This window comes from Hibiscus syriacus, unplaced genomic scaffold (assembly GCF_006381635.1).
Source record: "Hibiscus syriacus cultivar Baekdansim isolate YM2019G1 unplaced genomic scaffold, ASM638163v2 tig00110430_pilon, whole genome shotgun sequence".
Taxonomy (NCBI): Eukaryota; Viridiplantae; Streptophyta; class Magnoliopsida; order Malvales; family Malvaceae; genus Hibiscus; species Hibiscus syriacus.
In genome coordinates, this window is record NW_024062734.1 from 2095608 (window position 1) to 2123477 (window position 27870).

General features: G+C 32.4%; 3 protein-coding genes and 2 long non-coding RNA genes across 5 annotated transcripts; 4 read left to right on the plus strand and 1 right to left on the minus strand.

The window, feature by feature from the left end:
• Positions 1–1182: 1182 nt before the first annotated feature.
• LOC120125202 lies at positions 1183–1688 on the plus strand. The gene is made up of 3 exons (XR_005516349.1): positions 1183–1278; positions 1386–1459; positions 1612–1688. It is a non-coding gene; the product is annotated as an uncharacterized LOC120125202 (long non-coding RNA).
• A 102-nt stretch (positions 1689–1790) lies between these two features.
• Positions 1791–3395, plus strand: LOC120125355 (homeobox-leucine zipper protein ATHB-15-like). The gene is made up of 5 exons (XM_039143786.1): positions 1791–1997; positions 2339–2524; positions 2635–2715; positions 2839–2973; positions 3072–3395. The coding sequence occupies exons 1-5, from the start codon at positions 1791–1793 to the stop codon at positions 3393–3395; spliced, it is 933 nt and encodes a 310-aa protein (XP_038999717.1).
• Positions 3396–3604: 209 nt separating this feature from the next.
• On the plus strand, positions 3605–20806 carry LOC120125203. The gene is made up of 3 exons (XR_005516350.1): positions 3605–3953; positions 4056–4249; positions 20796–20806. It is a non-coding gene; the product is annotated as an uncharacterized LOC120125203 (long non-coding RNA).
• Positions 5038–5898, minus strand: LOC120125199. Its single transcript, XM_039143683.1, has one exon. It carries the CDS (start codon positions 5876–5878, stop codon positions 5255–5257), a length of 624 nt encoding a protein of 207 aa, XP_038999614.1. The 5' UTR covers positions 5879–5898; the 3' UTR covers positions 5038–5254.
• LOC120125200 lies at positions 10757–14746 on the plus strand. The gene is made up of 2 exons (XM_039143684.1): positions 10757–11441; positions 14647–14746. Exon 1 carries the CDS (start codon positions 10812–10814, stop codon positions 11427–11429), a length of 618 nt encoding a protein of 205 aa, XP_038999615.1. The 5' UTR covers positions 10757–10811; the 3' UTR covers positions 11430–11441; positions 14647–14746.
• Positions 20807–27870: the final 7064 nt, after the last annotated feature.

The window sequence follows — 27870 nt, forward strand, 5'->3', positions numbered from 1 at the left end:
TTCCTTAACATTTCACTAGCTAGGGTTAAAGAATCCATATCTGTATTACTTCATGTACTGATGATGAAAACTTAGTAGAATCTAACCCCCTCTCATTTCTGTCACTTTCATTTTCAAGCTATGAAGTAACTCAAAGAAGATAGAGAGACCAACAACTATAAAACCCTTCATTTTTCCTTGGTTCTTTTTGGTTGGTTTATGTGACATTTGCAAACTTTGGTTCAGTTTAGTATATTCGTTCAGTTTCGTTGTAGTTTGAAAGAATCCATTGCAGAAGAGACTTTAGCAGAGTTTCTTTCAAAGGCCACTGGAACTGCTGTTGAGTGGGTCCAAATGCCTGGAATGAAGGTAACTTGTTGTTTTGTTGTTGAAAATTACTAATCTTTTTGACTAGGTTAGAATGTAAAATTATGACATAGAAGTATAACCACAAATTATGACATAGAAGTATGACATAGAATGTAAAATTAAGCAGAAACTTTTGACTTTTAAACCCTTGTCATCATCCTTTTTTTTTTACTTGAACAGCCTGGTCCGAATTCCATAGGAATCGTTGCTATCACTCATGGTTGCACAGGAGTGGCAGCACGTGCTTGCGGCCTTGTGGGTCTTGAACCTTCAAGGGTAAGTCTACTTTGTTTTTGTAGCCTACTGCAGCTTCATCATTTTGAATCTGAAGTTTGTATTTCAATTACTATGTCCCTTTCAGGTTGCGGAACTCCTCAAGGATAGGCTTTCATGGTTCCACGATTGCCGAGCTGTAGATGTTCTAAATGTGCTGCCTACTGCCAATGGTGGAACCATTGAGCTGCTGTACATGCAGGTCAGTGCTCTTTAACGTGTTGTAGTTGTCAGACTTTTATGCTGAATTTTTATTGAATTCTTTGAATTGCTGATGGTTTGTAAAGCTGTATGCACCAACAACTTTGGCACCTGCTCGCGACTTCTGGTTTTTGCATTACACTTCTGCTCTAGAAGATGGAAGCCTTGTGGTATGTGGTTTAAGAACTATTCCGATTTTTGGTTCATCATGTGCCCAAATATGCTTTAGCGGCTTCATGTTGGATATTAGACATTAAATTACGCGTATGCACATCCTTTTAATCTTATCAATGAAGCTTGTTTTCATTGTGGTTTTCAACAATGGCTAGGTCTGTGAGAGGTCCCTAAAAAAATACTCAAAATGGGCCTACAATGCCAACGGTGCAGCATTTTGTTAGAGCTGAAATGTTCTCAAGTGGTTCAATCATACACATTGTTGATCATATGGATTTGGAGGTATAACTGTTGTCTGTAACCCGCCTTCAACGGTTTTAAACTCCGTCTTCAACGGTTTTAAACCATATGACATGTATACTTATTTTGGATTGTTTATTGCCAACCAGACATGGGGTGTGCCAGAAGTGTTGCGCCCGCTTTATGAATCATCAACAATTCTCGCTCAAAAGACAAATTGTTTGTTCTGTTAGCATATTAATTGTTGCTGCCTTTTTATTTTTTTGTTCCCATCACAAGCATATGAAATTGTATAGAGGAAGGCTCTTCTACTTAAGTTCCTAGGGTTGTAGGTTTTATAAAAGAAATGGCATCTAAGTTCTGATTTTCTTTTAGGCTCTACGACAACTGAGGCAGATAGCTCATGAAGTTTCTCAGTCTAATTCAACTGGTTGGGGTTGTCGACCAGCAGCCTTTCGTGCAATTAGCCAGAGGTTAAGCAGGTTAGTTTCCAAGTATATATTGTCATGTGCTTTATGTCTGCTAAAATTCATATGCTATTTATAATTTGGTGGATGATTCCTTACAGGAGTTTTAATGAGGCTGTCAACGGTTTCACTGATGAGGGGTGGTCAATGATGGAAAATGATGGCATCGATGACATTACTATCCTCGTAAATTCATCTCCTGACAAGCTGATGAGCCTCAACCTTTCCTTTGCAAATGGGTTTTCATTTGACAGCAATACGGTCTTATGTGCAAAGGCATCAATGCTCTTACAGGTTGGGATGCTTCCAATGTTTAAGTCTTCATGGCTAATGGGAGCGGTTTTGCGAAGTATATGACATGGTTTACATATTGTTCATAGCTTATGTTTTCTTGTGTTCGTGTTGTGGCTACGATGCCATTATACTTACTGTTACATGATGTTATTCCAATGTTTGTTATCTTCTTCATGCTTGTTAATATTGCTTTTCGCTAGCTCAAGGGGACTGAATTTTTAAGCATGATATTTTCTGAATGTTATTCTATAACATCTGCATAGTTGCAAATCATTTTATCATATCTAGTCTTTATATGATTCATGATTTTTTTTCCTTTTCCACCGTTGTTTCCCTTTTAGAACATACCACCCGCAGTTCTTCTCCGTTTTCTACGGGAACACAGATCAAAATGGGCAGACACTAGCATTGATGCCTACTCTGCTGCAGCTATTAAAGTTGGTCCGTGTAGCTTACCAGGGTCTCAATTAGGAGGTTTCGGTGGTCAAGTCATACTTCCGCTGGTGCATACCATCGAGCACGAAGAGGTAAGTACCAAGTTTTATTTCACTTAAAAGAATTGTGTGATGTTATCATACTATTAGTTTCAACTTTCAATTTTATTAACATTTGCAAATTCTTTTAATGTTATTTTTAGTGCTTAGAGGTCATTAAGTTGGAGGGGATTACACATTGTCCTGAAGATGCAATAATGCCAAGAGATATTTTTCTCTTGCAAGTAAGAATTCTTATATTTACTTTACTCTCTTATAGTCATTTGGAGTGCAAAAAACCTTTCGTAGATCTTCTTCTTCGTTTTGGATTGTCTTCTTGCTTAATTTTCCGTGGTATTGTTTTATAGCTACGCAGTGGAATGGATGAAAATGCCATGGGCACCTGTGCTGAGCTTATATTTGCTCTAACTGATGCTTCTTTTGCTGATGATGCACCTCTTTTGCCTTCTGGTTTTCGCATCATTCCTCTTGGTTTTGGGAAGGTTGGCATTTTCATGTTAAAAAATGGTATTTTTTTTGCTAATTTTCCAGCCTTCTTTTTTTGTGTGAGTTCCTTATTTTGCACCGGAAACTGATACAGGAAGCCTCTAGTCCAAATCGCACTCTTGACTTTGCTTCGGCCCTTGAGATTGGACAAGCTGGAACTAAAGCATCTAATGAATACTCCGCTAATTCTGGCTGTATGAGATCTGTGATGACCATAGCGTTTCAATTTGTCTTTGAGAGTCACATGCAAGAACACGTAGCATCCATGGCCCAACAGTATGCCCGCAGCATTGTATCTTCAGTTCAGAGGTTCGCATTAGCACTTTCTCCATCTAATTTAGGCTTCCATGCTGGTCTCCGAACCCCGCTGGGTACTCCCGAAGCAGACACTTGCTCATTGGATCTGCCAGAGTTATAGGTACACTAGCCAATGCTTTCCTTTCCAGATGGATTTAACATGATCTAAATACCAGAAAACTCAGTCTTCAATGCTTGTATGCTTTGTAATGATATATTCGAGAATCTGACTTTCCGTTACTGTATTTTGAACTGTGGATGACGTGTCTCCAATTTTGCAGGGCCTACATGGGTGATGAGCTGCTGAAATCTAGTGGTGAAGGGAGTGAATCCATCCTCAAGACATTGTGGCATCACGCTGATGCTATAATGTGCTGCTCTCTAAAGGTATGTGTGAAACATGATTTTCTACTGGAAATGTAGCTTGACATCCAAGGGTAAGAAAACAAAACCAGAGGTCGGATCGGCGTGTTGGACCTCCAGTTTTCGGTCTAAGCGACGGGATCATTTAAACAACCCCAGTTTGCAGGGACTGCCCCTTTTTACGTTTGCAAATCAGGATGGACTCGACATGCTGGAAACAACCCTGGTTGCTCTGCAGCAGATTACTCTGGAGAAAATATTTGATGATCACGGACGTAAAACTCTGTGCACCGAGTTCCCAGAGATAATGCAACAGGTCTACCATTTTATCTCGATCTCAAACTACGGAAATGACATCTCCGAATACAATAACCGATGATTGAATATGAAACGAATGGTGTGTTTTTTGTGGTTGTAGGGTTTGGTTGTCTACAAGGTGGGATATGCATGTCGAGCATGGGAAGACCGGTTTCATACGAGAGAGCGGTGGCTTGGAAGGTGTTGAATGAAGAAGAAAATGCTCATTGCATCTGCTTTATGTTCATCAACTGGTCTTTTGTCTGAAGTTTAAGATCAGAAAATAGCTGTAAGAACTGAAGTTTCTTATATTTTGTTGACATGTTTCAATTCCGTACTTGAAAGACCCCTTACTATGTTACTCGAAACTTATGGTACAATGTTTCTCTTTATATTTATAGGCAAGATATACATATACATATCATATAAAATTATAATTTTATATAAATTAAATTTTAATTGAAAAAAATGAATGGTTGATGTTACAAGTAATAAATAAGAAGATTTTTAGGGGAAAATATTATCTTTAATTTAAAATTTTTAACTTAAATCCAATGATAAAAAGATGAGATGACTGTCCCTTTTTCCCATATGTATGGGGTAGGGGGAGGTAAGATAGTAGGCTACTCCCAACATCAGGTTGAGAGCAACTTCCGTAAGAGACCTCCGAATTATGAAATGCCCTTCGTGGGACTCGATCTCACGACTTCAAGGTTAAGAACATTGTGCTCTACAAACTGAGCTGGATGGTCATTTCTTTAAATCCAATGATAAAAAACGTATAAAATTTGTGTAAATTAATCGTAACTTGTATATATTTTTGAATAGTTTGAGGTGATTACAATTTACAAGGTAGTATATGTTTATAATCTTTCTTAATCATTGATAATGCACACTTCGTACAATGCGCCAGACACACCTACTCAAGAAACTATATTTCCTTTAACAACGATGTCACTTAGTGAATTCCATCCTAACTTATATATAATTAATAATAATAATAAAAGAAATCAACCAGGGTTAGAAAAATAATACGTAGCTCCCATACTATTGATATTCAAAAAATTACTAATAAATTATTGATACATATACAATATCTGGGGATACATGATTTACTCTAAAGCAAGATTAGAAAGCAAATCAACCAGGGTTAGAAAAATAATGTACTCCTTGAGTTGATTTTCATGTATAAAACATAGTTGGGATCCAACCCAAAAAAACTCCATCACTGTCATGGTGATGAGTACAAGGCTCGACCCATAGAAGAAGAAGATAGTCCAAGGCAAAATAACAATGAGCAAATTATAGATATGATTATCATCAGTTTGCAAACCTGAGATCCTTCATCTCTCTCACGATTGCCGGAATGCAACTGGAACTCCTAGTAATCCCACCTTTGTTTTGAGCTCCTCGATTATCCCTATGGCTAAAAGTCTTAGCCCTAAGACTTTTCCCTTCGGGTCTCGATCCTTTCCTCAGTATCTCCCTCATGGCTTCTGCCGTCAAGAGCGCCGGATAAGCTCTTCCGAACTTGTTGAACTTGGCACACCTGTTCATATGTGCACCTAGTGCTTCCTCTATCTTGTTTTTATGATCCCCTCCTATTTTCTCCATCTCTTCTTTCACCGCCTCGGAACATAGTCCACATATCCATTTCCCCATGTGTTTGTTCCGGACTCGCTCGATGTACTCCGGTGTACACTCTTCGCTCATCCCGCAACACTCGCACTTTGCGTCTTCGACTTCGGATATCGGCGGCAGCTGGTTCTCATCATCTCCTGCTGGTGGTGGTGCAGCTTTTTTGTAACTCTCGAGCACGTCCTTGGTTAGAAAAGAGATATCCGATACGGTTCGGCTCAGGCTGTCGTTTGAGACTCTTGGTGGCTTGGGGAAGTTAGTGGTTCTGGCGTATGTGCTGGTAACAGCCTCTGCATGCGGTGCCATGTTGAAATTGATATTTAGGAAAACAAGTTAGAATTGGGCTTAGAGGAACCTCCAACGGTGGTGGATTTATATAGAAAGAGGTGGGTCAAGTGGGATGTGGTTCGAGTGAAATAATTAGTGGATGTGTTTGACTCGCAAATCGACTGTCAGCAACTGAATGGGAGAGTTTATGGTAGATTTTCTGGAAATGGATGTCAACTTGTTCATTTAACCTAGAGAGGGAGCATCATTGTCATTTCATGGAAAAAGTTGTGTGTTTCATGTTCACTATCTTCATGAACTAATATGAAACATAAGTTATAACGTAAATAAAAGGGGAATTCACGTGAGAGTCTAAAATAGCCATATGTAGGTTAGGCAGCCAACTACCTCTTCTTTTATTAAAAGGACATGAGGTAGGTTCCATAAGAACTTAACATGTCGACGAAGAGCACCAGCTAGCCACAGGAAGACTGTTTGAACAAAATTAAAAGTGAATTCACATTTATCTTGCAAAAAGGCTTTGGAAACACCCCGTTAACATGAACAAACCAAAAGCCAATTGACACGCCGAACCTAATCATACAATTCAATAACAAATTGGTGTTACTAACCCGTTGGCCCCTCTTGATTTCAACTTAGTCACTTAACAAAAATTATAAAAAATATATATAATTTTATAAAAAGTTAAAATATATATTTAAAAAAAAGGATAAATTAGGGGTGTGTAATATAATCCAATATGATCCTTTGATCTAATCCGAAAATCCGATCTGTTTTTAATTTTTAGATAATTCAAATCGAATATCTAAAAAAATGTTAGATAATCGGATTGGTACGAATCAACTAAATTCTAATTTCAAATTATCTAAAAATATTATAAAAGTTAGGCTTTTAAAATATATATGACCTCTAAACCCAATAAATAATTAACCCACTAACCTAACTAAAATATCTTAACCTTTAATTTGAATTTCTACAAAAATGGTACAATTTCACTTTAATCTCTACAAAAAGTTATAATTTAGTATAATGTAAAAATTACACCCTGGTCCATTCAAAGACTAATAGTTCAATTTAATTCCCTTAAACACAATTTCTGCCAATTCAGGGACATATTTTAGACTCCCCATCCAATGAGTCATGAGTGACCCGTCATCGGTCAACATAATCATCTTTATTCCATCAACAAATACCGATTTCAATATACAAATAATGTAAAATACTTAGGATACGTATAAACTTAAAATTAAATATATTAGACTTCATCAAATCATCCCTGAGAAGGGAAAGGTGAAGACCGAAGACAAGAACAACCTTACAAAGTCAAATATTAGTACGTTCATGATTATGATTATAATATAAAATAAAAGGAAAAGAAGAAAATTGTGTACCAAATTCAGCCACATCCTTTCTTTTATCATTATTTTTTATGCACTTTGCTTTTGATTATTGGCTAAGGAAACTGCTTTATCAAGGCATTTGGACTTGTACCACCCTTTTGTCAAAAACACCCCTCCTACTTTATGAATATATTGTTTAATTATGATAAAGCTGACACTGTTATATATGCCGAAAGCTGGGGATATCAATGGAACAAAAACATATATAGTATGCAGCCGTGCACCTTGGTCCAAAGCCTTTATAAATTGCCACATCTTTTTAACTCATTATTGTACTTTTGTTAATTCGACCAAATATAAAAGCAATAATCTGTTAATTTCGTAAAAAAAAATGTGAACTATATGCAAACCCTTAATTTACATCAACGTTCAACATTGATAGTATTTTCGAGTTAAATGATGATATACATGAACCAAATAATTTTAGTGATTAAAGGGATAGTTGTTATTTTTATAAATCTTGAGTTCGAGTATAATATTTATAAGGGTGTTTGAGCGTGTTGTGTTTATTGTCAAATAATTATGAATCTTTTAAACATATATTATTGTGTAATCACCACACACTAATAAACAAAAGTTAAATGATAACATGAAAAATTCCAAGGTCTTTGTGGTATGACCACTGTCCATTATACATAATAAAGATGTTATGTGTTGATTTAAATTCAGATTAATAATTAATTTAGATTTTAAGTGATTTTAGCACTTAAAAGTCACTTAATAATTAAGTTTATTTTGATAATAATTTTTATGAAATAAAGTTTCTTTATAATCAAGTATTTAACTCTATAAATATAAAATAAATATTTACATTTAGAATTGTGAGAGGAAGAATTATTTGAGAGATGCAATCCCTTTTAAATATTTGTTTAAGATATTAATTTTGTAGAGATGTACACTAAATATATGAAATGTACAAGTTGAAAAATACATGAAAATCTATTTATTTAAACTCTTTGTAATTCTATGTTTAGAATATACTTTTTCTTCTTTTGTCATAAAAATAGACAAGATTAAAAATATTTAAGTTTTACTTTTTACTTATAATTTATTTCATGTTGATATTGTTTTAATTTTTTTCTTATATAGGGTAAAGTACACAGATGATCTCTCGATTATAAGGCATTACTTTGTTGAGTCATCCACTATTAAAGTTATAAAATAGTTCCTCAACTATAGGACATTGCTTTGTTGAGTCATCGACTATTAAAAGTTACAAAAATGATCATTCGACTATTCATATATTTCAAACTCGTCATTTTCTATTAAAAAAATTGATGGTCGTTTGAGTTGGACATTAACCTACTGACTAAGATATGATAAAATTATATCTTAATAATGTTTATTTGCACCTTCATTACTTTAAAGCTTTGGCTCGACAATATAATGTTTCAAACATTGGCTCAATGATATAATGTAAATAGACACTCGATCCACAAAATACACCTCAAACGATTTTCAGTCAACACGTTAACGTCCAACTCAAAAGGTTGTCATTTTTTAATGAAAAATGACGAGTTTGAAACATATGAATAGTCGTGTGATTATTTTATAACTTTAATAATTAGAGGACTCAACAAAGTAATGCCCCATAGTCGAAGGACCGTTTATAACTTTTAATAATCAGATACTCAATAAAACAACACCGTATAATCGAGAACTGTTTGTGTACTTTACCCAACTTTCTAAGAGAAGAAACACAAAAACACTAAATAAGCGAACGAAAATAAAGAAATTTATACCATTCAGACTTAATCTACTACATATGTAAAAAACTAACCGAAAGAACCATTATAATTAAATTCACTGTACAAGCAATGATTTAAACTCAATCTATCCTGTCCCTCACATAAGCATAGAATTCTAGATTTCTTATCATTTCCTAGATTGTTATCTTAATTTTTTCCTAAACTTTAAAATCAAGACCAAGTTAATAGTATTGGTAAATTTGAAGGATCAAATTTATTAATTTATTTAAAATTAAGAATAGTTAATAGGATTTATAAATCTAAAGGTTATGATTAGTATTATATCAACTAAGAATGAGACACCTTATAATTTTGTTAGTCATTCAATGGAGGAGTCACAAAAACAAATTATTTAAGAAAAAAATTCAAAAACGTTTGAGAGGGTAAAGTTCATATATAATTTGATGTCTAAAATAAGAATTATTCAAAATTAGATGACCATGGGACTAGTTTATCAAAAATAAAAGAGTGAGGCAGAAAAGTTTGAGGTTCATAATATGAGCCTTTCCACGCGTTGCTCAAAACAAAATTTCCTTCTATTTTTTTGTTAACATGTAAATTTCCTTCTATTTGAATTCAATTGGACCAAATTCCATTAATGAATATTTTCTCGAATAGCTTAAAATAATATTTGTTTAAAAAATTCCAATCGTCGGTAACGAAGATATATTGTACAAATATAATTATTCAAATCTAAATTTTTTTAAAAGATAACTTTTGTTTTTACTATTAAAACTAACTAATTTATAAACATTTTTTAATATCAAATATTATCTTTTTGTTTAAAATTAAATGATAAATGAACCTTTTAGTTTAACGATTTGGTGATTAGTGAAAATATGTAATTGAATTTTGGTGGCAGGCGGTGGTCTAGCAGCTGGTAAATTCATCAGCCAACATCACATGAACTTGAAATAGGTGAAGAAAAATAGGGCATCTATCCATATATACACACGTGTCATTAATCCCTTCAAAAGAAATACACGTGCCATTAATAGAAAGAGGATAGACATAAATTCTATAAAAGAATAAGTTTGATATCTTTAATGTGTCTTAGATAGAAAAGTGATATTGAAATAGCTTTAGTTCTGTTTAAAAGTTTAATCTAATTTAATTTTAAATATGATTGAATTTATATAATTATTTGATATCAAAACATCAAAAAAGATATAATTTTAAAACTATGTAAGAAAACAGATCAAGTAAGAGGCAACGAATCTTGCTTAGCTGATAGTTTTGAACTGTATTAAAAAAAGTATAATATGTATTTATTCACCAAACTATTCGATTGGTTCTGTTTTGATCATTTAATTATTTTTGTTCAATCAAAATCATCACTAACGTTATATTTTGGTCACCTACTGTTAAAAAATTAATGGTGATAGTAATACGGATGTGTCATCATAAGATAATATCACACCATCATTGAAAAAATAAAAAATGTAGTGCCAATAATTTTATTGATTTTTTAACAGTTTGTGACAAAAATAAATTCAAAACGTAACATTAATGATAATTATGAAAAAGTTAATTAAATGGCTAAAATAAAATTACTCGAATAATTAAATAACTAAATACGTAATTTACCCTAAAAATAACATAAAACTTGAATAGAGCTTAGATTATTGTATTCCCATTTTTAAAGTAGATAAAAGAATAATGTTTGGTTGATTTCCTTTCAACTTCTCTCTTCTCATACCCTATATATATGCCTCTCCTCCCACTCTCCCTTCAATCCAATCAAACACTAAAATCATTTCCTCTCTCAAAGGTCAGAAAATTAGTAACAGCGAAGCTTGAAAAATGGAACAAAATCTTCCAGTGATTACCGAAAGAGTGTGGAGCATTGTAAGGGCAGTTCTTTTCATGATGAGAAAAGGATATCTGTCAAAGAAAAAATTCATGCTTGATCTCAACATGGTTCTCAAACGTGGCAAAATCGCCATTGGCAACCTCATGTTTCACCACCGCCGCCAAGTCTCCTCCTCCTCCTTCACGGCGGTATCTAAGGAGGAGGCAATCCAGGAGTACGAGTTCAGCTGCAGCAACACCCCCAAGCACATCTTCCCTTTCAACCTCAAGAAGAAGAAGAACAACAGCGTTAACAATTACTACCACCAGTTCTTCGCCTGCGTCCACGCGCCTCCAACTCACGAAGACGACAACTTGGCCACCATGAACGCCGTTAAGGCTGTCTTGGATATGCTCAACAACAACGACAGCTACAACAACACGGCTTCACCTATGTTACCGGGGTTCGGACAGACTCCATTGGCCAGACAACTGAGGATAACGGACTCTCCGTTTCCGTTAAGGGATGGCGATGAAGACAACAGCTACGTAGACAAAGCTGCCGAGGATTTCATAAACAGGTTTTACAAGGATTTGAAGCAGCAAAATAAGGGACCGTCCGAGTTATAGATTGATGATTTAGTTTCCTTGTTAATTACTTTTGGGGTTTTTAATTTGGTTGTTCATATAAACAAAATCACAAGAAATTCGATACTATGTAAACAACAGTTTGTGTTGATCAGCATGAAAATTATGTTGTTGTAATATCAATGAAAACTACTCTGCATCACAAGAAATTTGTTTATAGTTATTTTTAGTTACTAACAATTCACTTACACTCTTAAGATATAACTGTTCATATTCAGATACTTGAGAATAACACTATATTTTACTACTAACATACTCGAAGAGCCATTAAGTGTTAATAATATTTAAAAGATCATAAATTCTAATATATTTAAATTAAATTGATTTCATTTCAAAATTTTTTGATGAGTTAGGAATGATTTAAGCATTATAATTTGTTTCAAATACTCATTAATTATTATAATTATAATTGTTTTTTTGATTTTTTATAAATTCTAAATTTTAATTTTAATCATAATCTCATTTAGAGGGAAAAGAAAAGGAGGCTCTACGGGAAGAAGAAAAATGGTTGTAATGAATCTAATACTCATAATCCATCCTCTAAAAGACTATAAAAAATAAAGATGAATAGTTTGATCAACCGACCAAATGTATATACTTATTTTTCGGTCTTGATATATGTAAAATCATATTTGAGATAATTAGATTGGTATAATCATATGTGATATCAAAACCCAAGAAAAAAGTGTCAACATGAGGAACAAGAACAACCTCAAACGCTCTTGATTACTCATAAAAGCAAGAACAAAAATCGTGCAGCAAATTCAGCCACGTTTTTGGTTTTGTTTTGGTTTTGCCAAAACAGACTTTGCCTTTGATTATTGGCTACTTTAATCACGCATTTGGACTTTTATCTGTCTTTTGTCAGAAATACCCCTACTACTTTTCCATTATATTCATAAAGCTGACATTGTACATATACCAAAAGTTGGGGATATTTTGCAGCCGTCCACCTTGTTATTTTTAAAACTCTCTTTGCAGCTTTCACTCATTATTGTACTTTTATTAACACGCTCATTATAAAAAGCAACAATTTGTTAATTTGGTAAAATGTGCAAACCTTTGCATTAATTATAATTTCATTTATTTTTTTATAACTCTTTTATTAACTTCGATGGTATAAAGTTGAAAAAATATTTACATATTTTTCAAAATTTTACATTTTAGGAACTAGTAAAGATAATAACATATAAATTATTTTTGATTTTTTATTATAATTTAGATTTATATATTTTATAAATTTTAATATTAAATAATTAAATAATTTAGAAATGACCATCCAGCTTAGTTGGTAGAGCACAATGTTCTTAACCTTGAGGTCGTGAGATCGAGTCCCACGGAGGGCATTTCATAATTCGGAGGTCTCTTACGGAAGCTGCTCTCAACCTGGTGTTGGGGGTAGCCTACTATCTTACCTCCCCCTTACCCTATACATATGGAAAAAAGGGACAGCCATTTTTTCTTTATCTTATAATATCTTGTGTGAGATGAACATTTATCTTCTTTAAATGTTTTTTATAATAAGTATGAACAGTTAAATCTTAAACCGGACTTTTTCAAAAACAATACTATAAAGTAATCCTAATTTTGAACACTCATCAATTAAAATTATCTCCCTAAATATACGTTGAAAATGTATTAAAATATTTAAAAAATTGTAAAAGTATAAATTATAAGAAATTCAAACACCTCCACCAAACAAGTTTTCAACTCTTTTGTCAATCTAAATTTATAATTATCCACCAAATACATTTTTAATAAAATTAGTCTTGCATTGAAACAATACTGTTCCATCTAAACTAATTTTTGCACTGAAGTAGCGCTCATGGTGTAAGAAATTTTGTGCCTTCAGTGTAGTAATTTAGCATAATTAGTATATTTTATTCAAATTGATTCATTCAATAATGTTTGCATGTTATTCATTATTCTCTTATGGATGGTGTGTCCTTTAATTCTGGAATCGTAAGCAGAGTAATGAATTGGCTTATTAATTATCAAACAATTTAAAATAATATAAATTACAATATTATTTATAATACAAAAGATAGTTTATATTAGTTGATAATTCAAATAAATTTGTATCCCATAAAATTATATTGAGTAAGTAATGCATGAAGAGATGTAGATATATCAATTGAGTGAAATGATAAGAAGTTTAATATTTTTTAAATAAAATTTGAGTAATTTTTAGGGACGAGAAAGATAAAATTTAGAGATTTTTAGTCTTGTATTCTTATGTAAGAGTTAAGTGATGAGAATCATGAAACATTTTGACACTACAAGAATCATGAACACAAATATATATATATATATATATATATATATAGCTTATTAAAAAAATTATTTTCATTTATATAGTTTTTAATATATTATCTAAATAACACAAAAATCCATGCGTCCTTATGTTATGGTAGACCCATTTTTAAAGTAGCAAAGAAAATCAAAGGATTTCCTTATTTTCGTCCTATATATAGCCTTCCCCTTCCTCTCTCCCTTTAACCCAAACAAATAGCAATTCCCTCTATTCTCTCTCTCTCAAAACTCGAGCAAAGCTTAAAAATGGAACAAAGTCTACCAGTGGTTAGCAAAACAATGTGGAGCATTGTGAGGGCACTTCTTTTCATGTTGAGAAAAGGAATTCTGTCAAAGAGAAAGTTGATTGTTGATCTCAACACGGTGCTCAAACGTGGCAAAACCGCCAGCGCCAAGGCCATTGGCAACCTCATGTTCCACCACCACCGCCACCAAGTCTCCTCCTCCTCCTTCACGGCCGTATCTAAGGAGGCGATCCAGGAGTACGAGTTCAGCTGCAGCAACACCCCCAACCACATCTTCCCTTTCAACCTCAAGAAGAAGAACAACAGCATCAATAATTACTACCACCAGTTCTTTGCCTGCGTCCACGCGCCTCCTACTCAAGACGACAACTTGGCCACCATGAACGCCGTTAAGGTTGTCTGGATATGCTCAATAACAACGACAGCTACAACAACACTGCTTCACCTATGTTACCGGGGTTCGGACGGACTCCATTGGCCAGACAACTGAGGATAACGGACTCTCCGTTTCCGTTAAGGGATGGCGATGACGACAACAGCTACGTATACAAAGCTGCCGAGGATTTCATAAACAGGTTTTACAGGGATTTGAAGCAGCAAAACATAAGAGAAAATCATTGAAATGATGAAATTTTCAGTTGTTTTTCTTGTTAGTTTGATACTATGTAAAGAGCTGTTTATGCTCATCATGAAAATTTTGTTGTAACATCAATGAGAATTGAGAAGTACTGTACCTATATGAGAATTTCAAGAATACTTTACTAATACTATATGACAGTTAATATAAAATATTGTGTGAAGATATAATAACTTTTTGTGTTATGAGATTGTATTTTCATTAAATTTTTGCTTCTTCTTTGTAGTATTTTTATTTTAGGGTTTAAGAGTGTTACTGAATCACAACGGATTCCCACTTTTACTTTGGCTTCTTCACTAATAATCTCTCCTTAAGCCAAATTATAAAGCAGTCCGGAAAACGACCCAAAAGAAAGGAAAAGAGAGGGTGGCTGCTCAATTATTGAACACCGCACTTCTTCAATAATAATCTCTCCTTAAGGCAAAGGAGCTTTTTGAATATTCTAGAGATATTATTACTCCTTTTAAATCCAAACAATAATGTAATTCCGTTAGATTTCGAATTCTTATCATACTTTCAAAAATGGACCATCATTTCTCAACATTAAATCAAATTTTGAAACTGATATTTGAAGTTGTGCAACTTGCCTGAAATGATTATGACATAATATCTGTTACACATTTTTTTAATTTATTTACAATGTTTAAACCATGCAGATGTAACTGTTCGAACCCGAATCTTATAAGAAAAATAATATTATTTTTTATCACTAAAATTATTTAACGGATTAGATTATACAATACTTAAATAGATATAAACAATACTGACCCAAATCCGATCAACCATCAATAGCATTATAGATGAATTTACTGAATAACACATGTCATTATCTTATTGAAGATATATATTAGAAACCGGTGTGTTGCCCCCAACGCCTTTCCCCTTTTTTTTCCCTTAAAATTTACATTGCTTTTTTGTGTTTAGTTAAAGTATTGGAAGGCTTTCTTTAAAGTTTGATAGTACATGCTTTTTTAAAAGGGCTTTATTCACATTTTAAAATAATTGAGAAAATTGAGAATGGAACAAAATCTAGTGTTTCATCCACTTTGAAATTAAATTACAAGGATTTCTTTTTTGGTTATAATTTTTGGACAGACCTAAGATATGTTGGAATCAGAAGCGGCAATTATGATCCCTGTTTTTAATGTAGGCTAGTTGAATAAAATAATTAGCCAACCCGAAGCTTTAATCAAATAATAGATTACTAATATTGTTCATAATTCTTAATGCTTAAGTTGCAAAGGATGTTCAAGTTAATTAAGTTTTGATTTAGTTGATATCATTATTAATATGATAAATTACATTCATGAATATTTAAATATAGATATATTTTATTTTGACTATTTTAATGTTATCAATCTTTTTAATAGAATCATTTAACTATTTTAATGTTATCAATCAAGTCGTATGGTGTCAACATTTGACAATACACACTTTACGAACATAGTTACTCGAACTTAAAATCTCTAAGAATAATATCACTCTCTTTAACTATAGAGATAATTAATGATTTTTAAATAAAAATAATAATAAAAAACTAAAATGGGAATTCCAATAAGAAACTCAAAGCGACAAAACTTAGCACTACGGAAGATTAGTGCCTACCAAGGCTCCACCATTACCGATGTAAAATAATCTCGAACTACTTTAATGTTAGAAATTAAATACAAAAACAAATCTTTGATAAAATTGACAAGAGACACATAAAGTGTCATACACGTGTATCGGGATCAAATAATTAATTAATTTCAATATTGGCAACATAGCATTATCATATCTTAATCATATACATATATATTTGCTTGAAAACTTAAAATTTATCATTTATCAAATTATACATAACTTCTTCAAGCAACATTTTTTCATCTTTAACATTTTTTAATTATAATGCGTTATCAGATTAATAATTAAAATGTATTTAAACTCAAAATTAATAATCGAATTTGCATAAAAAAATATAATCAATTTGAATATAATAAGAGTGTGTACTTTATGTAACGCGTTGGCGAACTGATGGGCATGAACTCGTGGGAAATTATTGATATTTTTAGACCCAAAAGCAAAGGCTACTCGTGTTTGGGCTAAGCAGTATTTAGACACATGCAAAACATGAATTAATTATTTAGTATATTTACAGCACGTCAATCATATGTTTAAACTGTGAAATACTTGGTTAACAAGATACATAGGGATGCAAATAAAAATGTCATGGAAAATCAATGAATTTTTTATCCAAAAGCAAAGGACACGTGCAAAACATGGATTAATAATTTAGTACATTTCCTAGAGTTAGTCACGCCGACTTAGAGTCGGTTAATAGAAGTACCTTGAGCGCTTCTCGTTTCTATTAAGAGTTTATTTTTAAATTTTCGCTCAAAATTTTAAAAATATTCGATACAATTTTTGAATAATGTGAAGTTTTATTAACAACATATTTAATATTGTCTCGCTCTTAAACGTCATCCAGAATTTGATATGAGAGGAGGGTTATAACTTTTTTTCTAAGCTGCTTGCTTTTTTCCTTCTATTTTTAGTTAGTAGGTGGAGACACCAACTTAAATGTTAGTTATTTTTGTCGATATTTTTTTATTTTTTATTACATTTACTTTCATTTTATTTCTAATAACTCTGCATTAATAAGATATTTTTATGCTTTCGTGATACAATTTTTTATTCTCTTTATAGATGTTAACGTCCAGTTTATATTGATGTTAATTTTTTAACAAAAAGGGATGAGTTATTCGGATGCCCAATTTGTAACTTTTAATAGTCGATGGACTCAACAAATTAGCCACTTATAATCGATGGATTATTTTGTAATTTTTATTAATCGGGAGACTCAACAAAACAATATCCTATAATCGGGAGCTATGGTAGTATACTTTGTTAAAAGAGTAAATTGAACTCTATAATTTGATGGCTTAATTGATCCTTTGTTATCGTAAGATCAAGTGTGCCATTTTTTGACTCAAATCTACTCCCAACTCAACCACTTTTCTTTCCATACATTACAAAATTTAATTGGGATTTCTTTTCGCATATCAGTTTTAATATATCATTAGTTTAATGAAATTATTAATAAGGTTTGAATCTTTATAATTTTATTAAGATATTTAACATGTTAGTTATGTGTCGTATACTAAACCATCTTTCATTGATTGCACTATATATCCCCAAATCATGACACATTATAAATTGATACTAAAACGTTTGAACATTTTAAATTCATCCCAAACTATGGTTTTCATTTTAAATTGGTCTTCAAACATTTAAAATTTCTAAATTCATCTCCAAACTATGAACCTAATTTCATATTAATCCTCGAACTTTTGAATATTCTAATTTTATCCCCAAACTTTTGAATGATTTGGGGGGACATTATTGGAAAGCTTGGAGACCAATTTAGAATGAGGGTTATAGTTTAAGGATGAATTTAGAATGTTCAAAAGTTTAGGGATCAATTTATAATGTGAATCATAATTTAGGGATGGAATTAAAATATTAAAAATTTGGGGGTCAATTAACAATGTGAATTATAATTTAAGAATGAAATTATAATATTTAAAATTTTAAGAACCAATTTAGAACGAAAATTCTAATTTTGAGATGTATAGTGCAATTTATTTTGATTCAAAAGTAAATGAAATTTAAAATCCGAGGCAAAATGAAGGCTTAGAAGATTTAATTACGAGGTTGGAGTAATATATATTATGAAAATGTTTTCATTGCATGATGGATGATTCTTAACAGCAACATCAGAATTTGTTAAAAATAGAGACTAGAATATAGTATACAAGAGTCAAAACTATTGCAGCCATGGCCTGCTGGATAAGTGAAATAGTGTTCCCCTTTTGTGGATCAACCCTGGCAGTGATGGTTGCGGCGGCCGCCGCTATGTTTGGAGGAGAGTAAAGGAAAGCCATTGAGATGTAATCTTCTTTCTCTCCTTTATAAATGGGCCTCCCAATTACATGCTTGAATTGCCCCCCACTTAATGCCTGCACCAGTAGGAGCAAGAAATGTAAGAAATAATGAGTTTTACTTGAAATCCCCCTACATCATGAGATCAGACCCACATAGCTGTCATTGTTGATGTGTTTGGCACCACCATTTTCATAACAGGTTTTCGATGGGAAACTTTGCCTGATGATTCCCAGAATTTTCTGAGTCACTTTCTCAATGTCAGACAGTAAAGTCTCCATCTTGTCACTGAATTTTGAAAAAAAGAGTCAAAGAATTAGACAATTAAAGAGCACCAAATGATGAACATTTTTACCTGAAATTTGAGTACCCAACAGGCCAAATTCTCACCATTGCCACAAGCCTTCACCTTACACCATACAAACTCTTCAACTTCATCATCTTCTTCTCTATGAGCTTCCTCGAATCCGTATAGCTTCTCCGGTGACCGTGGTTCGTTTCGAAACAAGGTGTACGATTGACAAAAACTGTACGTGGCGTATGATTGCAAAGAGGATAAAAGATTGCGCAATGTTTCAAGTTAGGACCTTTATTGATAACATACATGTTCAAACCCAAGTTTTTCCTCACCATAGACAGGCAAACAAAAAAGTGTTGGGTGGTTTTCTGGCTGAGTTAATGTTTTTGAATGACAGGGTATATCGGGGACATGAAATTATGACTGACATGAATGCTCGGTTCAAGATTAGTATATCATATTCTCAAGCTTGGAGAGCCAAATGTTATGCCTTGGAATTGTTGAGGGGGTCGCCAGAAGCATCGTTTGCCCAACTGCCGGCTTATTGTCATAATTTAAAGCTGAAAAATCCTGGTCGGTAACATATCAAACAGATAGAGATGGACGCTTTGAGTTGCTGTTATCGCCATTGGTACTGCGGTTAGTAAATCATATAATTCTGTTGACTCATTTCTGTTAGTTACATGCATTTAAAATTTAAATGATTATATTTCTTGTGTATATTATTTTGTAGATTCGTTCGTTTATTACTTGCATGCGCCCAGTTATTATAGTTGACGGAGCACATTTGAAAGGTCGATACCTTGGAGTAAACTTATTAGCAGTAAACTCAATTGACAACGCTGTTAGAAGGTGTTCCCAGATGCTTTTCATGGACTTTGTGGTGTTCATTTGTATAGAAATCTAAAATCAAGGTCTGCTGGTATAAAAAAGCACAAATGGACTACTGGAAGGCTGTTAAAGGCTTATCGGGAAGTGGATTTCAATAAGCATATAAACTGTTTAAGACGTGTTTTGCCTCAGTGTGCTCAAACACTAGAAGATGTCGGGTTTGAAAGATGGTCAAGAGTACATCAACTTGGAGCAAGATAGGTTTCATGACGTCTAATAGTGCAGAATCAATTAACGCTCTAAGTCGTCATTTCCCCGGAAATTACCCATTACTATGTTAATGGAGTTTTTTCGAGCCTCTATTCAACAGTGGTACTACAAGAAAAGAACCATGCAGGTATTATTTCTTTGAATTTACAGGAACATTGGTATATATTTTACTAAGTATTATTTATTTAAATTTACAGGAACATTGGAACAAGTGTACACCATGGACTGAAAAAAAGATAACGAACGTGTTGTGAAGTCAACGTCATGGAGAGTTGAACCATGTTCAAAACACTTTGTTTGAAGTACTGGATAATAACTTAAATGGCTTGTCGATCTAAATGCAGGACGTGCAGTTGTATGAAATGGCAAACATCTGGTTATCTATGTGGTCATGTTATAAAAGTGCTCTTCATCTAAACCAAGATGATTCAAGCACATACCTATGGATTGCTACACTACAGAAGTATATCGACAGACTTATGCCGAGATTGTCTACCCTATTTCACATCCTTCTGAGTGGGACATACCATATGACTTACAAACAGTTTTGCCACCAACCATGGACAGAAGGCTACCTGGCCGACCAAAAAGTCACGATCGTATACCGTCTAAGGGTGAGAGAATAAGAGATCGACATGTAGTGCAAGGAAAGTGGTCATACAAGGTGACATGTGGATCACCAGTGCCATCACAATATCTTTTCCTCTACCAAAATATGGATCATCATCAAAATCCAAAGCTCATATGGTGTCAAGAAAAAGGCAATCAAAAATCGCAATCATCTTTAAAATCCCAATCATAACTGGCTTCACCTTTTGGGTCTGTTAACTTAGGTGATTTTTAAATGCAAACGTTGTATTATGTAGATTTTATGTGTGACTTTTAACATTTTCAGTTAGGCATGTATTAGTAACTTGAGTTTGAAAATTGATATGATCTGTTCCAGTTGTTATCACTAATAGGCAATCATCTTAATGTCCATCGCAACGCGGAAATTACTATCGCAATGCGAAATGAAAATCGCAACGAGAGAATCGCAATGCGAAATGAAAATCGCAACGAGGGAATCGCAAATGCGAAATGAAAATCGCAACGAGGGAATCGCAATGCGAAATGAAAATCGCAACGCGAATTTAATTTCGCGTTGCGATTTTCATTTTCGCGTTGCGATTCTCTCGTTGCGATTTTCATTTCGCATTGCGATAGTACTTTTTGCCTTCAACATAATGCATATTGAAATCAACAAAATCAACCATACATTTCAATCAATAAACAAGCACAATAAGAATTATGTTAACATCAATTAAACAAATCAACTTTTACAAATCACCTTTTACAAATCAATTAAACAATCAAAAATAAGCAATAATTATTAGAGAAAATAACACTTCTACTATTGAATCAACTTTTGCAGCCATACATCATTTTCACGCAGCTCACTTCTGAGATTAACTGCATAACCAAACATTTGCTCAAACACACACTTTCTACACATCTAAAACCTACAAACAGCAAATTATTGAATTCTAGGTACTTAACCAAAACATTTTCAAACCACAAGCCTATAAACATACCAATTGTATACAATCGATCTAGCAATATAATGTCGAAACCACAAGCCTACTGCAGCTCTATCTATATCGGTGGGAGGTAGATACTTTATACTTCCTGTGATCAAACGGTCCAACGCCAAGCATCGAGAGGACCCAATCCCTCTGGGTCCTTTCGTTTGTTGTGGTGCGGTCTCGTCTCTGCTAACTGTAATATTGAGCTTCTTGTTTCCAGAACGAGTCCAATAATTTATCGCATCCAAGTATTTAGCCAAATAAGAGCTCCATCCCTTAATAATATCTCTTAAATCAGCCATGATATGTAATTTATCATGCTGTCATATACTATTGCCTTAAGGGATGGGATCTGAAGCTCGACGAGAAGCCAATGGTTACGTTCCAAAACAGGGTAAACACCTGCAATCATAAGTAATAATTCATTTATTTGCGCACTTATTTATGAACACCTTTAAAAAATTTAAAAAATAAACACTAACCTTATCGACCTCCCACCATGCAGGATAAAGTTTAGCTTGTCCATTGCCCAACGCAAATGATTCATCTCGTTGATTCTTCAAGTGAACTGCGTTAAAAGTCGTCGGCATTATTGTATACCGTGTATTTCTTTTATTTTCCTTAAGTTTCCTAATTATTAGTAGACGTGACACCCACGCATCGATATGCTGTTTTACAAAAAAATACATATATTAGTGAATTACATTAATTTTTAAACAAATTAATCAAATGAAAATATAAAAAAAATATAAGACTTACCCCTCTATCGAAATAGTCATTGTCTTCGACCCCTAATAATACGCCCCACCAAGACCGATCAAGCAACAAATAGATATCATCATTGAGCTTGCATATGTCAGTGAAACACCCCTGGCTTCGCTCGTGTAGATAAAAATCAACTGCGGTCTTAACCCAAAGGGTGTTATCCAGAATTGTGTCCGGTAGTTGTTTCCTCTCCTCTTCAGATACCGGTATGGTACTGGCCGGTAACTCATACGAGAGCCAACTTGAATCCATCATGTCCGGCACGTCAGAGGGTTTCTCAAGAATCCTACATATGACGCCATGCGAGTCGGGCTTCTTCTTGCGGTGTCTTCGCACTATTGGGGTATACGGAGACTTAATAGCACGTGCACGCCGTCTGATATACCAAAAAAACAATAAACATACCAAGTTAGATATACCAAAAATTACACTATCAAGATATACCAAAAACAAAACAATAAACATAAATAGTAGTTTATTCTTGAAACTAAAATTTGCAACAATGTTTCTGTCTTTTGGTTGAAATGAAAATCGCAACGAGATAATGAGAATCGCAACGCGGAAATGACTATCGCAACGAGAGAATCGCAACGCGAAATGACTATCGCGACCAGACAATCGCAACGCGAAATGAAAATCGCAACCGCGAAATTAAAATCGCAACGCGAAATGAAAATCGCAACGCGAAATGAAAATCGCAATGCGCTTTTGGTTTCGCGTTGCGATTATCTCGTTGCGATAGTCATTTCCGCGTTGCGATTCTCATTCTCGAAACTATTCTTTTTCTGCATTACTTCAACCAAAAGACAAAGCAAAGACAAATACTAACTTCACAGGCTAAACAGTTTAGCAGTATTGGCAGCAATCGAATGAATTTAATAAGAAATCTAAGTGAAATGGTTAATCTATTATTGAAATTACCAGTAAACTTATCATCAATCTCAATATGAAAAACCTAAAATAATGCAAAAATTTCAAAATAAAAATAAAAAAAACTAACCCTCGGATGTTGATTTTCCATTTCTGAATGATTGTGAGGGATTTTTGACTGTGAATGGTTGTGAGGGATTTCGCCGGCGATGGGGACGGATTTCGCCGTAGAGAGTGAGAGATGGAGATGGGACTGAGTGTTGTGTTTTTGGGTTTGAGGTTATGAGTTGCGATTACTGTGGACGGTTCATTTTCCGATTTATTAAGAAAAAATACGTGTTTGGAATTTGAAAAAAAAATACGCGTTAATACGAATGTCGCTAAGTAAATCGCGTTGCGAAAGTCAGTATCGTGTTGCGAAAGTAAGTATCTCGTTGCGATTTTTTATTATCGCATTGCGATAGTCAGTATCGCATTGCGATTTTCCTAATTCGCGTTGCGATTTACTTATTCGCATTGCGAATTTCCCAATTCGCGTTGCGATTTACTTATTCGCATTGCGAATTGGGAAAATCGCAACGATACTGTAGACCATCGCAACGCGATTTTCAACTATCGCATTGCGAAAATGCAACGCGAATTTGCGATAATGGAGATCGCGTTGCGAATTAGCGATCGCATTGCGATTTTGTTGGTCATTTTGGCAAATCCGAAAAAAGTTGGTTAAAATCGTATATTATATGGGATTTTTGGTCACTGAGATTATTTTCTCTATTTTAAAATGTACAAAGGATAATTATAATACTATATAAGGTCAGATTAAATTTTTTACCTTAAACTATATTCTTTTTTTATAAGAAAAAACTGACCTGACACGAATTATGGTTGTTAGCGAGTAGTACTAGTACTCATGTCTGATGGCATTGTGGGCCTGTAAAAGGAAGGGGATCCAACATTTTAGGCCAGCTTGTCCTTAATTTTAGAGTTAAAATAAGGTTTGCTTTAGGTTGAGACCCTAATCATTATGATTTAAATGAGTATTGGCCCCACCGTCGTACTTTTAACTGGGCACCTGGTATATTTAGAGCCCAATTGTTGTGGTGGATGGGATGTATCGGGTACGATAATTTTAATAGACAGTTATGGAAAGATTCTAATAGAAATGTTAATATTTTTTAATATTTTTGATAAAATTCTATCTAAAATATTATTTTTTACTAAAAATGTTAATATTGAAAGTTACCTAAAATATTTAACATTTCTTGTAAAGTGCTACCTAAATAATATTTTTCTACCAGAAATATTAATATTGGGTTCTACTGAAAATTAGTTAACAAAATTAATATGTTTGATAAAAAATTATTTTAGATACCATTTTACCAAAAATATTAAAATAATATTAACATTTTAGATATAATATTTTTTTAATTATATATTAATACTGTCGTAAAACTTAACTACCAATAGAAAAATGGCATCAAACAAATCAAATCTGTCAAAATATCAGCAATTATACTTTCTTTCTGGAAGATCATTCTGTATAGTGTGCATTTAGAAAACGTTACCGACACAATTAAAACGCTTCTCTCCATTTTACCATAAAATATTCTCTCCTTCCTATTTTTCAACGCCATCTATTTCTAGATGCTTGCATTCCTTGTTTCAATACATACACTCATCTAATAAAATGAGTCTTGAACGGGATTAAAAAGTTGTTTTCTTTCCGTTATTAGTTGACTTCATCGAATGAAGTATTAGATTTTTGGCGTAGAATTAAAAGTTTAATTTTAATATTATAAACAAAACAAATTAAATTAAAAAGATATCTATATAATAAAATTTTATTATATAATCTAAATCGATTGATTAATAATCTCCCCTCGACGACAGGAGAGCGGATCATTTTTCTCCGGAAGAACAACTTTTTAATCTTTTTTTTCATATTCATTCTGTATTTTCAATATGGTGTTTAAAGTATGAAGTCATTGCTTATCTCTGGGTGTTGAAATTTGAACACCCTCCAAGAAAAAAAATCTTTACTCTTTTTTACTGTAGCTGATGTGGTATTTTTAATTGTTTGGATAAAGCCAAACTGTTTTCATTTATAGGGTTTAGAGTTAGGTTTTGGTTCCTAATTTTTTAATGTTTATTAAAGCAATTAATATAATTATTTAACCATCATCAAATCAACAGCGCGTGATGGAGAATTTGATTTCATGTTATTAATTTAATGATAAATATTCGATATCCTTTATTAAATAGGATAAATCAAAATCTAATTTTTTTCATGCCTTCTCCTAGTCCTTTAATTAACCATCTAGTCCTTAGTCTAAGGTTAGTCTATTTAAGTTTTTTCATCGACTGTTGGATTGAACATTGTTGGGTATAATAATATTATTATTGTAGCATCTAATTAATCGTAAATTTGAATATATTTAAATATAATTATCTTAAATTTATTGAGTGATTTTAATAATAAAAGAAGTGTTGTTCTTTTGTAAAAAAAATTATGGTTCGAACAGTTATATTTGTGAAGTGTACTTATGTTGTTAATAATTAAGAAAAATGTTGAATAAATATATCTTATGATCAGCTCAAACTATTAAAAAATGAGAGTTAGTAATAATTTATTATATATAAAAGTTTATCTATCGAGGCAATTTGAATTGTTTCATGGCTCCCTATTTCTCTTCTTTGTGGTGTTTTAGCGTAAAGAAGGGTTACATACTATCGTTAGAATATTCTATCATTTAAAAATAAATAGTTAAGGATAAACAATCATAATTTTTTATCTTTTGTTTTATATGATTTTAATTGGTAAAATAGTATATTTAACTCTAATATTATCAATTTAATTTTAATTATAAAAGAATCAACTCAAAATTTACACATTATGTAATGTAAATGCTTAAAGTTAAATTTATTTATTTTCTAAAAAGTTAAAGTTAAAGTTATATAATATATAATTATTGAAAGTTAATTTTATAATAATGTCAAAAGTCATGCTAAATTGAAAAAAAACTAATATCATAATTAATTATCCTTAATTTTATAAAATTGTTATTTTTCCTTAATTGTTCATTCTATAATATATTTCATTTTTATGTTATCTGACTATATCTGATAATTGAAACTGTTGGATTCCAAGAATTATAAATTATAAATTTTACAAAGTTAATCATAATTAAATAAAAAATTATTTATAGAATAATTTGGTGGATTAAAAATAAATTGTGATGATGATTCTATAATACATGACTGAATTGTGAAAACTTCTAAATAAAAACTTGAAAACAGTGTTGATAAAATAATGGATATAATCCGACCCACTAAAATTCTTAAATCAAATTAAATACTACCTTATCTGTTTATTTAAGAAAAAAAACAAACAAATAAATAAAAATAGTTGCAAAAGAATGGTCAAGTTTGGCGAGTAGAATCAAACACGTGATGAGTTATTATGATTTATGAATATGATTAATTATTTATTGAAACGATGTATTATATATATAAAATAAGAAAAATAATATAAATGGAGGATGGAACATAAATGATCGATGCGTCAACATTGACTTGGACTTTTTATCCAGTGCACGGGTTCCACAACAGAATGGCACGGACGTTATTTCGCCGAACTTTCGATATTATTTTTTTAGGGGATTTTTTTATATTTAAATAATATTTTAATGAACTCATAATATAAGGGGAATATCGATGCGTGAACTTTTGAATAATCAGTCAGGATTGACTTGCTTAATAAAAAATAAGATATTAGATTTTTTAAATAAAATTACGAGTTCAAATCATGACGTTTATGAATGAAATAAATTAGGTTGGAAGGATCGTTCTTATAATGAATCTTTACAAAACATAATCTAGATTGATCATTTAATAGATTAAATATCGATAATTAAAAAAATAAGTATTTTGATCTAATAGGAGACAATCACATGATAAAAATTAATAATAAGACAATTTTAATTTTTGACGATAGCTAAAATGATTAACAAAATGAAGATAGACTTTCAAACTGATTAAAAAATAATAACAAATTTAAAAGGGATAACTTTTAATATAATGAGACTAAAATATATTAAAAATATATAAAATATTCTTAGAGAAACTTAGAAAAGTTTTTTTAAAGTGAGACTTAGAGAACACAATCAACGGATTATCGAAATAACTTGTAACATTTTATATAAAGTTAAAAATCTTTAGGAAATATTGTTGAATTCGTTGCTTTGTACTCCATTAATGAGGTAACTTGGTTCAACGACCGGCAGGGAATTCCGCTACATGTTCTCCAAGAATCAAAGACCAAGGACCCTGCTAACCTTTTTAATAATATATATTTTTATAAACCTTAATAATATGATTAATTTTTTATTTCTAAATTATAATTAGTAGACATTGTCAAAATAAATTAATATCAACATTATTATATAATTTTTATCCCTTTCTTCGAATAGCAAGCCAATTTGTGGACGGCTATTTTTGTTTCCATCTTCTTCTTCCTTCACGCTGACAACTGGCGTCAATGCACACTGTTCCTAAATAGTTTAAGAGTTACAGTGTTTGGTCAAATTATGTTGCGGGTTCAAAGGTTAGCAGAAGTAAAAACGTGGGGATAAACTTTTCAAAAGAGAGAGATTGAAAGGAAAAAAGTCAAAGAAAATTCCAAAATCTAGAAGGGTATGAAAGAAAATAA

Excerpts from the sequence above, each read along its gene's own strand:
- LOC120125355 (XM_039143786.1), top strand. The coding sequence starts at position 1,791 with ATGATTCCTTACAGGAGTTTTAATGAGGCTGTCAACGGTTTCACTGAT. Across the intron at positions 1,998-2,338 it reads AGGCATCAATGCTCTTACAG|AACATACCACCCGCAGTTCT; the intron begins GTTGGGATGCTT and ends TTTCCCTTTTAG. Across the intron at positions 2,525-2,634 it reads ATACCATCGAGCACGAAGAG|TGCTTAGAGGTCATTAAGTT; the intron begins GTAAGTACCAAG and ends TGTTATTTTTAG.
- LOC120125199 (XM_039143683.1), bottom strand. The coding sequence starts at position 5,878 with ATGGCACCGCATGCAGAGGCTGTTACCAGCACATACGCCAGAACCACT.
- LOC120125200 (XM_039143684.1), top strand. The coding sequence starts at position 10,812 with ATGGAACAAAATCTTCCAGTGATTACCGAAAGAGTGTGGAGCATTGTA.